General features: G+C 33.3%; 1 protein-coding gene across 18 annotated transcripts in view; it reads right to left on the bottom strand.

Annotated features, from left to right (window-relative positions):
• Positions 1–15,381, bottom strand: part of Rim (Rab3 interacting molecule) — a 513,404-nt gene that overhangs the window by 62,355 nt on the left and 435,668 nt on the right. For 15 of the 18 annotated variants that reach the window (XM_069820175.1, XM_069820163.1, XM_069820168.1 and 12 more), the window contains one exon: positions 1,705–1,919. In XM_069820175.1, the coding sequence (XP_069676276.1) occupies positions 1,705–1,919 (215 nt within the window). Of the gene's footprint in view, positions 1–1,704; positions 1,920–14,926; positions 15,126–15,381 lie in introns of those variants that run through there. The other 3 variants (XM_069820165.1, XM_069820179.1, XM_069820176.1) reach the window with 3 other exon arrangements.

The following is a 15,381-nucleotide window of genomic DNA, read 5'->3' as shown; positions in this document are numbered from 1 at the left end:
TTGTGTACAGTATCTATTAGCATTTTTCTTTATTGAAATACATGATTCATGAAAGATAATATAGTATTACTCCATTATATAATTACTGTACTGTACGTCAAAGAACTTAACAATATGTACTGTACTTAATTCTTTCGAAAACAGCCATTTATAGTTGTTTGCCGTGTGCGTGTTCTCCAAGTCCTCATGTTTACCACACTTCACTTTTCTCTGCTTACATCCTCCCGACATCGCAGCTGCAGAGATTGAGTCGCGATTTTTTATTATCGTTCTTAATGTCGATGATGGGATTCCTAATGAATCAGACAGTTGTTTCTAATTAAGAGTACTGTTTTCATCGTACTTTCGTAAGATTTCCAATTTTTCTGACACAGAAAGTGATTTTCGTTTAACATTCATTGTAATCACACCCACAGACACTTCAATACACTAAGGACAACAAACTGCCCAGCAAAAATTTCCAGAATTTTATTACGATCGAATGAGGAATGTTGTTTGAGAGAGAGAGGGTTAGCAAGAGGGTGGATTATTGTAACTGTATGTGAGCTTTAAGCACTCAGATAAAGGGTCGAATAAGAGAGTGTAACAAGAGGGTGGGGTATTGTATAGTATGAATGTTTAAATGCACAAGTAAAGGGTCGAATACCAATAAGTTCAATGGCCAAAACGTTTCATTGCTGTTACAGTACATTGCTGAAAATTACATCGAAAATATTCCACAAAAACAGCGTATTATGCGGGACTTGAGCGCAATAAACGGGGTGTTTTATAAAGGTGTTATATATGAAATGTTCAGGGACCGGACAAAAAAAGCGTATTATGTTGTTGTTTTCTAATGCCAGGCATTTGACAATAATGTCATTTGACCTCTTGCACTCCAATATTTTTCAAAGATTTTTCAGATTTTGAGGTGTTCCGAATCCATTTCTTGGCTGCAAAAGGGTATCTGTCGGATACAGGAGGGAGAGCCATTAATCCTTCCCATTGAAGGCCTTAAGGAACCAACCTGGACAAATACCCAATGTCCCATCCCTACCTTCCCATGGTGCAGCTGTTAGTAAGCATGATTTTACGAGCTGAACTAAAGGGAGGGGCTATTCATAATTAGCACTGGTCAGCTTGATGAGTTAATGACTGAATTTGGTATAATTTTCCTCTATTCAATACCTAATTCCCTCTTTATCCTTTCCTATCCAGTCCTCTGACTGAACTCTTACTTTCTTCGATCCCGACAGCATTAGAGCATTCGAGGCCTAGGGGTTTCTTTTGCCTTTCCTTCCTCCTCTTTCTACTTTTCTGTTCCTAGTGCTTACCTGCTATGGCACTAAAATCGTCCTACAGTGGCTTAAGGAGGGAAAGCTGGTGGTCAACAAGATCTCTCAGCTAGGTCCAATGGACCAGTCGACCAACAGCAGGTGTGGTCCTCCAGACATTCTGGGGGTTGTGTGTGAATGAAGTAGCCACCAAAACGTTAAAATATGGTGTTCACTTAAATCGGCTACAACTTGCCATTTTCACTCCAATATTAAATGAGTACCATTAAGGTAAAATTATCTGGAGGTAAAAAGCGTATTATACGGGATAGTGTAATAAGCGGGCGCGTCTTATCGAGGTTTCACTGTACTGTATTTTAAACTTAAAAACTAGACGCCACATGTTTTCTCTTGGGCTCTTTGAATGTATGTATGACTAATTTCAATTTACCTGGCAATACTTTAGAGCCTTGCCGGGCTTGAAGGCCTCGAGCTCGTATGACTTCCACTTCAAGGTAACCTTTCTGGTAGCACATGCTGAGCTGAATATCACCGAGCGCAGGGGCACCAAGCACCTGTCGACCCACTAGTTGACCTGGACCCAATCCATCTATAAAATCCGATAGCTGTCCGCCATCCTGTGCTAACCGCAGTGACGGAGACCACCTGATATGTAACACATGTAAGTAATATGTTACGCACTGTTAAAACTTTAAATATATAGTGAAACCGAACTATTATTTAGAGTATTACTGTCATATTGATGGGAATTTTTCGTAATGAAGGGTGTTCAAATTTAATACATAAAATTAAGTATATCCAATTTTGTACTAGTGTTCACTAACACGTAATACATATAAAACTGATTTATAAATTATAAGTTAAAATAAATATTTTTACTATAGGCTACTTTTCATTTGGTTTAGAGGATTGTGATAATCCTCAATGAGTAAGAACTTGTACAAAAACAGGAACATACTGCTATAAAACATCAAATATTCATTATATGAGGTCTCGCCATCCTCATTGAATATTACACGACTACTATGAAGTAGTCAATGTGTATTATCACCATTAAATCGAGAAAAATTCGTTCCGGGACCGGGAATCGAACCCGGGACCTCTCAGCTCTGCGCGCTGAGGGCTCTTTCCAACTGAGCTATGCCGGGACACGATCCACGGTGCCGGTCGAACGAATTTTTCTCGATTTAATGGTGATAATACACATTGACTACTTCATAGTAGTCGTGTTAATATTCAATGAGGTAGGCGAGACCTCATATAATGAATATTTGATGTTTTGAAATGTTTACAGTTATCACAAACTGTTGTTGAATATGGCCATAAAAGTCATTTAAATATGCGCTCCTGCATATTGACTTACATAGGTTTAAATGCAGGTAGTAGGCCGTAAAACAGTACAAATGAGAGGAGTTCGACCGACACTGTGGATCGTGTCCGAAAGAGCCCTCAGCGCGCAGAGCTGAGAGGTCCCGGGTTCGATTCCCAGTGCCGGAACGAATTTTTCTCGATTTAATGGTGATAATACTGCTATAAACTTAATAATAACTGAACTAAATATGAAGTTTCTTCTGAACATAAACAACTGATTGAAAAATATATAGCTCTTACTCCTTTTTATATAATGTTGGCCTACTGAGATTATATGTGAAAATTGTTCGGTTTAGATTTAATTTTTTTAATCTTTTGGTTTCGTAAGTTTTTGTTTCTTTGATTTCAAGACTTATTACTCCTACACAAAATCTAAATGATGTTAGAAAGGATTACAGTTGAATTATAAGAAATGGCTTTAGTCAATGAAAAGATAGCATTATTAATAGTATAAAAAGATCCAAACACACTCTAGTTACACGTGTAAGAAGAGGAGTCTTTGGATAAAAGACTGTGTTATGTTGCCACTGCAGTTGAAATAAAGTATAGCTTTCTAGAATACACAACACGTCTTGTTCCCTGATTTTATTTTGCTTTGGACAAACATTTCCATAAATTTTCTGAACAAGTGACTGTTACATTACATTTTTAATGTGCCAATATTCATACAAACAGTCATAAAAATTCTCTATCGAAATTTCGAAAGTAATATTGCATTGTTGAAATGATTTATTAACATAATTTATTCTAAAATTATCCGAAGGCTGTATTTGTAATACTTATTACTAAGATCTAGAGAGCATAGTGGCAATGTTACAAAGACATATTCAAGCAAGTATCCCAGTACACTAATATATCAGGAAACAAGACTAATAAAATATTGCATCAAAAACTTACTCTACCTTATGCACATCAATACATATATACGTATGAGTGTGTTTATGATGTTCGTATTTGTGTGTATGCTGCCAATACCTTGAAACTAAATAAAATTATATAAGATTTGCCAGAAACTTGCATGAAATTATGCTTTCTAGTTCCTGGGGGGGCAGAGCAGTTTTGTCTACAATACAACATGAACACACAGACAAAACATCCAATAATAACAACATCCAAGTATGAGGTAGTTTATCATGAGAATATGGAAGACGCAATATGTCAGCTGGCGCTCTTGATAATTAAGAATTACCCGCCGCTAACTTTCACGAGGGCAACAAGTACAGTATGTCAGTTGTCAACTGTCAAGACAAGGTGAAATGGGATCGATATTCACTATTAAATCATATAGAAAAGTGAGAGAAAGAATAGGGTGCTAACGTTTAAGACAAAAGTGTAAAACAGTGCCAAGGATTATGCTCCAGCAAACTCCAAAGATGTATATTGAATGGAATGTAACAAAAGTTACAATTCTAAAATGAATCTTATTCACTGATTTCTCTCATTATTTTCGGCGGTAAAAGTACTGGTATACTGTTTTCAGAATTACATTATATATTTATTATTTGTAGCCCTATACACAACTTAGAAAGATGTAAAATATCATCCCAGATAATTACATAAGATTACTTAGTCATACGTTAAAAAGTGTTAGAATTTTAAAAAAGTATATACCTTCGACAGACGGCCTGTTTCGACGTTATGTCACGTCTTCTTCAGTGTCTCCTGAACTACTGGTGATCTTGATTCTGCGATGTGCATTTGTCGATGGTAGGGGTGGGGGTGTGTTGCTCCTATGGTGGGGGCTGGTTGTTTGTGTGTTATGACGTATTATGACGTCGAATAATGTGTGAGTATCGAACTGCAATTGTGTGTTAAGTATATATTGTGGGTATGCTATTGTATCCTTATATATTTCGTACTGTTCTAGGATGTTTAACGGTGGACTTTTTGGTGTGATGTGTAGAATTTCCATATCTGTTTCTATATTATTGTAGTCATGATTATTGTTGATAATATGTTCTGCGTAATTTGATGTGATATATGGTTTGGTTATAGCTTTAATGTGTTCTTTATATCTTGTTTGAAAGATTCTTCCTGTCTGTCATATGTAAAAATGGGGGCAACTATTGCGTTTTAGTTTGTAAACCTCAGTTGAATTATATTTATTTGAATGTTTGATGCGATTATTCAGATATTTCTGTGTTGTGTTATTTGTTTTGTATGCTATCTTGTATTTTAGTTTTCTGAATGAAACAGATATGGAAATTCTACACATCACACCAAAAAGTCCACAGTTAAACATCTTAGAACAATACGAAATATACAAACATACAATAACATACCCACAACATATCCTTAATACACAATTACAGTTCAATACCCACACATTATTCGATATTATGATACATAGCACACAAACAACCACCCCCCACCACAGGAGCAACACACCCCCACCCCAACAACTGACGAATGCAAATAGCAGTATGCAAGATCAACAGGAACATCAGTAGTTCGTAGGACACTGAAGATGACGCAGAACCAGCATCGAAATGGGCCGTCTGTCTAAGATACATAACCTTTTTTAAACATTTTAACACTTTTAATGTGACGTTAAACAATTTTAAGTTTTTTAAACACAGTGTTAACATGAACAAGAATCAATGAATAATTTTAAAATTTTTAGTGTGATCATTGGGCTGTGGATTAGGATTACTTCGATTACGTAAAAATTAACATATTTGAAATAATGTTTATTTTAAGGTATGTTAATATTATCCAAAGAATTTCGTAACGTGAAAAAAATTCTTAGCTGCAAGTGACATTTTATAGCTAATTACTAAGGCTGGATTCTTAGGTAAATAAATATTTTATTTGCTTCAGAATATGTATTATATGTCTTTCTCGTGTTAAATTTTACCGTACCTGGTTACCATGTTTCGGCCTGCTATTGGCCTTCTTCAGAGTTCTGAACGCCAACAGCAGGCCGAAACATGTTAACCAGGTACAGTAAACTTTAACACGAGAAAGACATATAATACATATTCCGAAGTGATATAGTGTCAAAATTTTATTTGCACTGTAATAGAAACTCGTACCGTTAACTGTGTTTTAAGTTTCGAACAAAGTCACCTAAGCATAGGCCTATAATATTTTAAATTTTATTTCACATAAAAACACATATTTTGAGTAATTGATTAACTAGTGAACTTACTCGTGTTAATTATGTAAGTCTGTGCAGCTTACAGCTGTTTCGGTGCTTCATCACACCATCCTCAGAGCCTACTAGATCTCGGCGTCATCTCATACTTCTCTGCCTGTTGTGTGGGTGCGTTTGATTGTTGAAAAGTGGAGTCAAATAGTGTGTGTGTGTACTGAAATTGATCTGTGTGTTGAGAATTTGATCGGGGTGTGTTTTAGTGTGTTTGTATATTTCGTATTGTTCTAGTGTGTTGAGTTTTTGGTTCTTGGGTTGTATGTGTAGGATTTCCATGTCCGCATTTATGTTATTGTATGTATGGTTAGCATTGATTATGTGACTATTTGACTCCACTTTTCAACAATCAAACGCACCCACACAACAGGCAGAGAAGAACAAGATGACGCCGAGATCTAGTAGGCTCTGAGGATGATGTGATGAAGCACCGAAACAGCTGTAAGCCGCACAGACTTACATAATTAACACAAGTAAGTCCGCTAGTTAATCAATTACTTATATTCAAGTGTTAAAAGTAGTGTATGCAAGATTTAAAATGGACATATTTTGAATTATTTTAATGTAAGTACATATTTTCAAATATTCACATAAAAATTACGTTTTCATCACATAATTTTCGACAAAAGCCTCATTTCAGATTAATCATCACCCAAATGTCTGTGCAGTTGCTTAGACGTTACTGCTGGCAACTGTTTCTCGGAATTGCCTATTTGTGGAACTGTCTGCTCTCTCACCACAAGTGATAAGAGCTGTCACCATGAAAAATTCGTATCGTAACTAACACACTGATGTGACATTTAGTAGTGCCTTGTAATTTATCATAATGCTGATTGAGGAAGCAATTATAATTTCATAAATATCAACTATCTCTGTTTTTATTTCCAATCATAAACATGTCTCTAGGGAGTGCATATTGTTTCACAACGACCAGGGCGCTCTTTTTCCCAGTACAAGGCAGTGTTCCGCAATAATCGTCAGTCATTTGTGATCGACAACTTGAGGATGAATCTCATTGTATACTGTAATTCTTCAGCAGTTGGCGAGATAGCACAACTTATACTTCTGAGTATTGCATATTGTTTATATTCACATAAAATAACTAAAACATAATTAAATAATTTTCTTTTTTGTCACATATTTTCCCCATTTTTAGCACCTAAAAATCCAAGCCCTACTAATTACATTACATTGTTTTCATAAAATATTAAATTTTCACAATGAAATATTTTAATATCCATCAATTTATAACGAAAATTCTGTTCCAATTCCCTGAATTTAGCGCATGTAATAATATTCTAAGTCTCTTAACACTGTGTCTAATAAAAAAAACATATTTTGTAGCTTAAAATAAATTCAGAGACTTTGCTGTATAATTAATAATTGAAGTAATATGATATAAATTTAATATATTTCATTGTGCCTATGTTAATATTAACACAATACATTAAAAAATGGTTAAAAGTGAAGATTTTTAGTACATTTTTAAGAATCAAACTTGAGGTTATTTATTATACATTTTACTTGTCAAAACCATATGAAGATTGCTAAAATGTTGCAATATTGTTACCCCAATATTTAACTTTGCTATAAATACCGGGAATACATTTTTGGTACATTCCTCCAATATAGTATCTTATTTGCATTTCTTTCAGAAGATGAACAAGCCAATCTCCTGGCAATGAAGAAATTAATGTAAAACATGGACAAAGCGTCGACACCTCATGTATTTTAAAATAGGCTTCGTATAAGATGGAAAGACAGTGGATTAATTTTTGGAATAAGGCTAATTTCAACTTTAACATGGTCCTGAAAAATGTGAGTCAGTTTTCATATCATTGAAAGGAATATATTGTCGACATCTCATGGGAATTCATCATAACAATTAACACTATTTCTAGGAAAAATATATACTAAACTGTTTGAGAATATAAAGTGAAGAATTGTGATTCTATAAAAATTAATCATTTTATAAATTTAGCAACAATGCTATGTAAATTTAAAAGAAATTAATTTGTTTTATATTATTAATATCATGGGTATCCGCAAGAGCATCAACAGGGATTCTTACAGCCAATTCATAACAATGTTTTATTCCTGTAACAAATTTTATGCTCGACCATGCCGAAATATAGTAATTATACACCTGGTAGCAGTCCTTTAATGCATGTCATTAAAGTACACCTACTCATTAAAGTACAGGTGTTTTCAGCCAATGTCAACTCAGCTTACAGGTGTTCAGCCAATGACAAGTCAGCTTTGTACCGTTATAAAACCGCAAGTATCGATTATTCTCGGATATGCAATCGAAAGAGAATTAGCGAAAAGTCACGGAGGCTGGAAATCCAATACTGTCGCAGAAGGTTATGTTCTGTTACTATAATAATTAGCGTTAATTGTAAATAATATTCAAATAAATTCAATTTGTCATCTCGTTTTTCAATGTCGAATTCAATAATCAAGGTTATACCAAGTTTAACGGGTTTACATCAAGGTCAATGACATTATTGTTCCTCGGAAAAAATCAATACTTTCACGTCTGCACTCATCTCACAATTCACGACCTAGAACAAGGTCACTTCCGATCTTGTCAGATACAAATAAAATGTATACATCTGAATAATTTCAAGTTAGAAATATGGTCGAGCATAAAAAGTCGTATGAAACTCGCATATAATGGTAATTAAGAAGCTCGTATGAAAATTATGAAACTCGCTTGCGCTCGTTTCATAAACATCCATACTCGCTTCTTAATTACTATCATTATAGGCTCGTTGCATAATGTACTATTATTTTTATGTGTAGATTTATTATGAAATTTTCGTGGGTACATAATTATTATTTTATCGTAAAAGTAATTTTCTTTCACTAACTGTCCATAATGGAACTTGTTTTTATATTGATTCTTAATTTCAAACTTCTTTCTGGAAAGAAATACTGTGGACACCCATGCTTGGAATTAAAATATTATGAAACATATTCTTCAACATTTCAGCTTTGCTGACTCACATCTGTAGTGTCTTTCATGAACTCATTGCTTGACAGTGATCCTGAAACCAAACTAGATAGAGAATCACATTAGATAAGAGACAAACAATCATGCTAAATTCATGGTACAGAATTTCTGATTTTTGTCCCAAAGTCAAATACAAAAGTAATCTATTCCTAAATAACAATGAGCAAGAAGGAAAGGAAGCAAACATACAAACAAGCAAAGCTAGCTTACAGAGTGCAGGATCATGCGACAAGAAATCTATAATGAAGAATGGAAGAAGCAGAGAGGGGGGAATACTGTATAAAGTTCACATAATAAATCAGCAAGTATAAATTAGTATCTATTAAAAGTAATTATATTACATGCTGCTCAAATATGCATTACATATAATAAGGTGCGCACCTAGAATTCATTTTGGGAGGATGAGCTGAAGGCTCATTCTTTGTTTGGAAAAGAAAAGATATGTCACAAATCGTATAGCAAACTACATAACTCTGTAGATTTGTTTGCTAATTGTTGTTCATTATAACGAACAGGTTAAGTGGTATATAATAATTGATGTTTTCTTGTTTACAGTGTCTTTCAGGGTCACGTTAAGATGGATTATAACATGATTCTATGATGTGTGTCTCAAGTTAAATGTAATATGTTATATTCTTCACATTCATTAGAAATATTCATTGTTTATATCCGCTTTGGCATGAGTTATCGGTCCTTATATTCAGTTGTATATGCTCCAACTTATAGAATTTTAAGGCACTGGTTTCCCGAAAAAAAAAAATTATGGTGTGACATGAGCAAACCAATTTAATTGTTTCATAACAAAATTTCTTGTCCACTTCTTGGTTTTTTTAAATTTAATAATATGTTAATATCCGGGTGATTAATAAATTGATGTATGTTAAAGTAACATGAATGGTTGCATTTTTTGAACGTAAAAATTAATTATATGCAGTGTAACTCCAACTATTTTCACTATCTTGCTTGATATGTAACAAAACAATGCTCAAGTATTTTACTATACCGGTATCAATTTATCAAACGCAATATAATTAGTACAAATACGAAATTTTAATAATGCACAAAGATGAATATTTTTTCTAATTTTCGTTTTTATTATTTTAATACGTCCTACTCCATTTATAAGAACAGTAAACTCTCCAATCTTCAAAGATATATTTGTGTATTTCTCTTTCTCATCTATGTGCAGCTCAAATAGCTTGGTTACATATGAAGACTTTGTGCTGGCTGGCAAGGTTGGGAGTTTCCTGATGGTAATGACGAAAGTAACTGGTAGAATGACTGTGGAACAAAGTAATCCTAGAAACTGTTTGCACTTTAGCAGAAGATAAGTATACACAATGATTATGCAATAGAATGATTGTGAAAAATCTTCGCACATAATAGAATGTATAAAGCATTAGTCTAGTCTTACATTAACGTTCAATTTAGCTTTCTATGAATTTACTTTTGTACAATGGCTTCTCCAATAAATATGAACAGTACAATCATCTGTAATAATGTTGCCATTACTATTTACACTACTGAAAATATCCATGTGTAGGTCTACTCTTGGGATTATAGTACCGGTTTAACGTATTAAGAACTGAGAAATTCTGTTAAATTCTTCTTTGAAACCAGAGTGCTGCATTGGAGTTCAATCGCTCGCTTGAACTCGGTCAAGTGTCGCACCCTCGAGTGAGATACGATCGGTCGTGATACGCTCGAAATAAATAGAAGCACAGTACAAGGTCATCTCACCGACATGTCTTATCTTGTATGGAAGGCGACAGATAAAATACACATATGTTTTGCTCACATGGTAAAAATAAGGCTTTCTTTTCTGTGTTTATGACAAACGTTTAATGGAACAGTCAATGGAACGTACCAAAACAGGAACATGAAGTTATAAATAAAATAGTATGAAAAGCTTCGATATACAGTTATTATTGCTAATTAATAATTATTCAATATTTGATTTACCACTTATATAATATGATAGGTCCATATATAGTGTTCTGCCTATATACTGCGACAATGTAGAAACGTTTTACAAAATATTATTGATATAGCAGTTGATTAATAACAATATTAGTACAGAGATAACGTCACAGAAAATATAATAAAACGAATAATCATGCTGCACAACTGTTACAGACGCAAAGATTGATTCACTAATTATTAGAGATTATTATTATTATTATTATTATTATTATTATTATTATTATTATTATTATTACTAGAAAACTTGATACAGTTCTTGCATTATCGTGATTGTGTTCTCCGTTTATAATAATTACATTTACATCCAATAACATCTATCAGATGTGGCAAAAACAAAATCACTCCTGTGTAGAAAAAAAAAATTACCTACAACATTTATATTACATTTTAAAGCAAGTTTTGAAATGATAAACATCTATGATGTTCCTACACAGTTCATCACTGTAACAAGAACGAATGTCTAACGCTCGGCTTATACCATTCGAGGATTTATCGCTCGTGACAATTTTATCCATCTTGCATGTGCGCTACCTATCGGATTATGCTATGAACTACTTGGCGGTCGAGCGAAAACGTCCGATGCAGACCTCACTTTACCACAAAAAACAGTAATATATATTTTTTTACATTACTAAGAAATGTTGAGCATGGAAGACATAGATTTTCTATAACAACACGTACAACACACAAATGAACAAGAAACATAATAGACCAAATACGGAAAACAAATGCGACAATCTAGAGTATGTCCAAAAAACAAGGTGATCTCGGTCCCCTTTTGTATTTTAAAATATTACCTATTTATACTTCCCCATCTTACGAGTTGGAATTTTCAGGACTTGTTACCATAGACTATGTAACTTCTCAAAATGTAATTCAATTTACATCCTTATACAAAAAAATTTCACTTCTTCACATTTTTTCTTCCTAACTTAACACTACTTACGCGCTTTAACTGAATGAATAATTATTAACTCTCTTTTATCATATTGGCTTCATACAATATGACTTCAAATATGACTTAAACCTACGTGTTTAATTAAGAAATTCTTTTGTTATGAAAAAATGTTGTACTTGAATTACGATTAATTTTAAATTTTTAAAAATATTTACACTAGAAAGACTAGCATAAATATAAACTACTGAAAAGAAATGTTTTGAATAATATTTATCCCAAGAAATTGTTTCACAACACTGTTTCACTGGATATTTTCTTGTAATGTGTAATCTGAAATGTGAATCCTAGTTCAAGTAATACAATACATAAGGAACACTATGATAAATAATATTCACGATAAATATAGTGAAAAGAATGTTGAAGTTCAATGAACTGGACGTACAATTTGTCGTTACTTCACAGGTATGGGGAAGGAGAAGATACGAGGAATGAACTTTTACACTATCGTTTTGACTTAGTTTATCGAAATGACAAAATGGTTGAGGTAAAAACAAGTGTAAAAGACATTTATTATATTCTCAGAAGATACAGTAAGATGGAGGAAATAATAAAATGACAAAGAAGGGAAGCAATAGATTCAGTTATCCTCAGCACGGCAATTTCACTCGTCTCAATAATTTCATTAGACTGTACGGAAATTAATGCAGCAGTCATGAGTATTAGGGTATCAAAATTGGCAAGAGAGAAATTAATTTAGATGGTCTGCAATCTATAGAACATATATGACCTATATGTTTTCTTTTCAAATAAAGTTACAGTCCCAGAGGCATACGCAAGGGAAGGGGGGTTACCGGGTTTGAACCCCTTCCCTTTGAACTAAAAAAAAATATATATATATTTAGATTTTAATATTTTTTTATCCATAATCACTGTCAGAGTAACAAAATCTAAACTGACATAAGGCATAGTCCTCCTATCCCTCCTTCAATACAATCCCTGTGTAGCACGTTCAAATTATAACAATGCCAGTCCACACCTGTGGAGTAACGGTCAGCGCATCTGGCCGCGAAACCAGGTGGCCCGGGTTCGAATCCCAGTCGGGGCAGGTTACCTGGTTGAGGTTTTTTCCGGGGTTTTCCCTCAACCCAATACGAGCAAATGCTGGGTAACTTTCGGTGCTGGACCCCGGACTCACTTCACCGGCATTATCACCTTCATTTCATTCAGACGCTAAATAACCTAGATGTTGATACAGCGTCGTAAAATAACCCAATAATAACAATGCCATCTTTATTATAGGGACTCCTAGCGCCTAGTATCGACCTTGTAATAAAATGGAGCCGACTCAATATGAAATTTAACTTGTTGTGAAACATATAGAAAAGGTTGTTTTGACAGTTCTGCAGTGCAGATGTTAAATATTGTTCATTGTCGATTTTAAACTCATTTTAAGAGAGGTATTCACCCATTTGTTAGCTTTGAGTTCTGACTTTATTGTGAAATGTTCGCTTAACATTTTGTGCATTTGACAGTTCATATTTTCAACAATAATAATAATAATACAAAACATTTAAAATACCGATAAATTGTGAATAATTATAATAATGAACCCCCTTCCACCTTGACAAAATTCTGCGTACACCACTGTTAACAGCCCTATTTTGTATTACCTATTTCTTACATCCTAGCAAACAGTGTTATGAATAAGATATTGAAAAACCAGATGAAGCAACATATGAGATTAACGTTTTCATAATATCAAAATGTTGAAATAAATAGCCAGATCATTAAATTCCTCTTATTACTACTCGCATTTTTGCCCATAAAAATTCCAACTGTAAAAATGTATTTATAAAACGTTGTGAAAGTAGAAAATATTTATTTAAAAGAGAAAAAGAATGAGTGAGAGAGTGTGAATGTGAAGAAAAGTACAGTATATATTAGTTTCTTTTAAAGCTACCACTTTTTAAAATAATTATTCTGACTTTCCAAAGTACCAAAGCTATTTGAGCTATACATATAAATGGAACATGTTAAATATAGTAAAAATAACCAAATATTTTTATAAAAAAAAAATTGTAGTGTCAAACTATTTCCCCTTCATTGTGGAATGAAAGAAAAAACAGAATGTAAATTTGTTATTAATTTATTAAAGTTAGAAGACACTGCCTGTGTCATGATGGGTTGAGAAAGTAGAAAATATTTAATAGATATAGAGAACGAGAGTGAGTGTATGTGAATGTGAGAGGAAGCATAAAATTCGTTTCTCTTAAAAGCTGCCACTTTTTAAAGCAATTAAATATTCATTCTGACTTCTCAAAGTTCCAAAGCTATTTGAGCTATACATATCAAATAAAAATGTTAAATATAAAAATAAATACCAGTAAATATTTTTTATCAAAATACAAACAAGAAAAATAAATTTGTTATTAATATACTAAAGTTAGAAGATGCTGCCTGCATCAAGAAGGATTTCTAGTAATGCCTTCAACGATTAAGTGTACAATTGAGAGTTTACTTTAAAAATTACTACATTGTTATTTAAAAATACATCATATTATTTGAAAAAAAAAAAAATCATCAAAGAGAAAAACATTAACCGGAGAATGATAACACTGTGTAAGCTTATAAGTAATGCAAATTAATATTAGAGCTTTCAACCATGAGAATTTTTTTAAGTTGGAGCAAAAAATGTGATGAAATGTAAATGATTATGTATAAGCAAATATTAAGGTATATTTATGAATAAATTAATACATTTTAATAATACGTATTCATTATAATAAGTAATAAAGATAGTGAACTAATAAGCAATAGAATGATGTTTAGTTCAGCTGCAGTAATATGTATGAAGTAATATATATACCGGTACATAATTTAATTGACACTGTTTAGGTAAGACATAATTTGCTATTATAAAGTGTAATAGATCGTGTGAAATATATCGAAAAAGTAGAGTGCTTGCTTGGTGAAATCTGTTTTTCTTAATCTGTGTTGATTTCAAGTAGCTGGTGATTGTAGGTCCTTCTTGTAATACTTCAGATGGCTCAAGATTATGTTTTGTTACTTCACATGAAATGTGATCAAATAATTTTATTGTTGAGGGTCCACGCTTCCGATATGAAAAAATGTTTCGATTTTTCAATCCGATATTTTTCCCATCTCTCATTTTCTCCGTTTATCTTCAAGCCTGATTTATTTTTCCTGCGTGCCGTCATTGCTGAGTTACTTACGTGGATCCCTCTGAACTAGAAATGCTGTTGAGACTGCTTGCACCAACCTCACCGGTGGTGGTGAAGTGTTTAGAGGGTAGGTGGTGGCGTGAGGAGGGCGCAACGAAGGGGTGGTTGTGGCATCGCAGTGGTGGTACCACTTCCTGTGACCGCTGAATACTCTTGCTGCTAGGGGAGCTACGGTTTCTAGTGCCACCTTCTGCAGGTACGAAAATATACAACCAACAAAATAATAACACAAACAGCTTTTTTTTTTTTATTTTTGGTTCTTTCTTTTAACAAGCAAAAAAAGATCCACAATCAGCAGCAGATTGGGTTCTGTTATTATAAAAAACCAGATTCAAGGTTGAGTTTCAAGAGCAAGTAAGAGGGAGGAAGGGAAATAAGCCTCTACAAATCAAATTAATAAGAATACTAGCCAAAGAATTCAATTCAACATGTACTCATTGATAACA

The sequence above is a fragment of the Periplaneta americana genome, chromosome 3 (assembly GCF_040183065.1).
Source record: "Periplaneta americana isolate PAMFEO1 chromosome 3, P.americana_PAMFEO1_priV1, whole genome shotgun sequence".
Taxonomy (NCBI): Eukaryota; Metazoa; Arthropoda; class Insecta; order Blattodea; family Blattidae; genus Periplaneta; species Periplaneta americana.
This window is presented reverse-complemented; position numbering and strand designations above follow the sequence as displayed.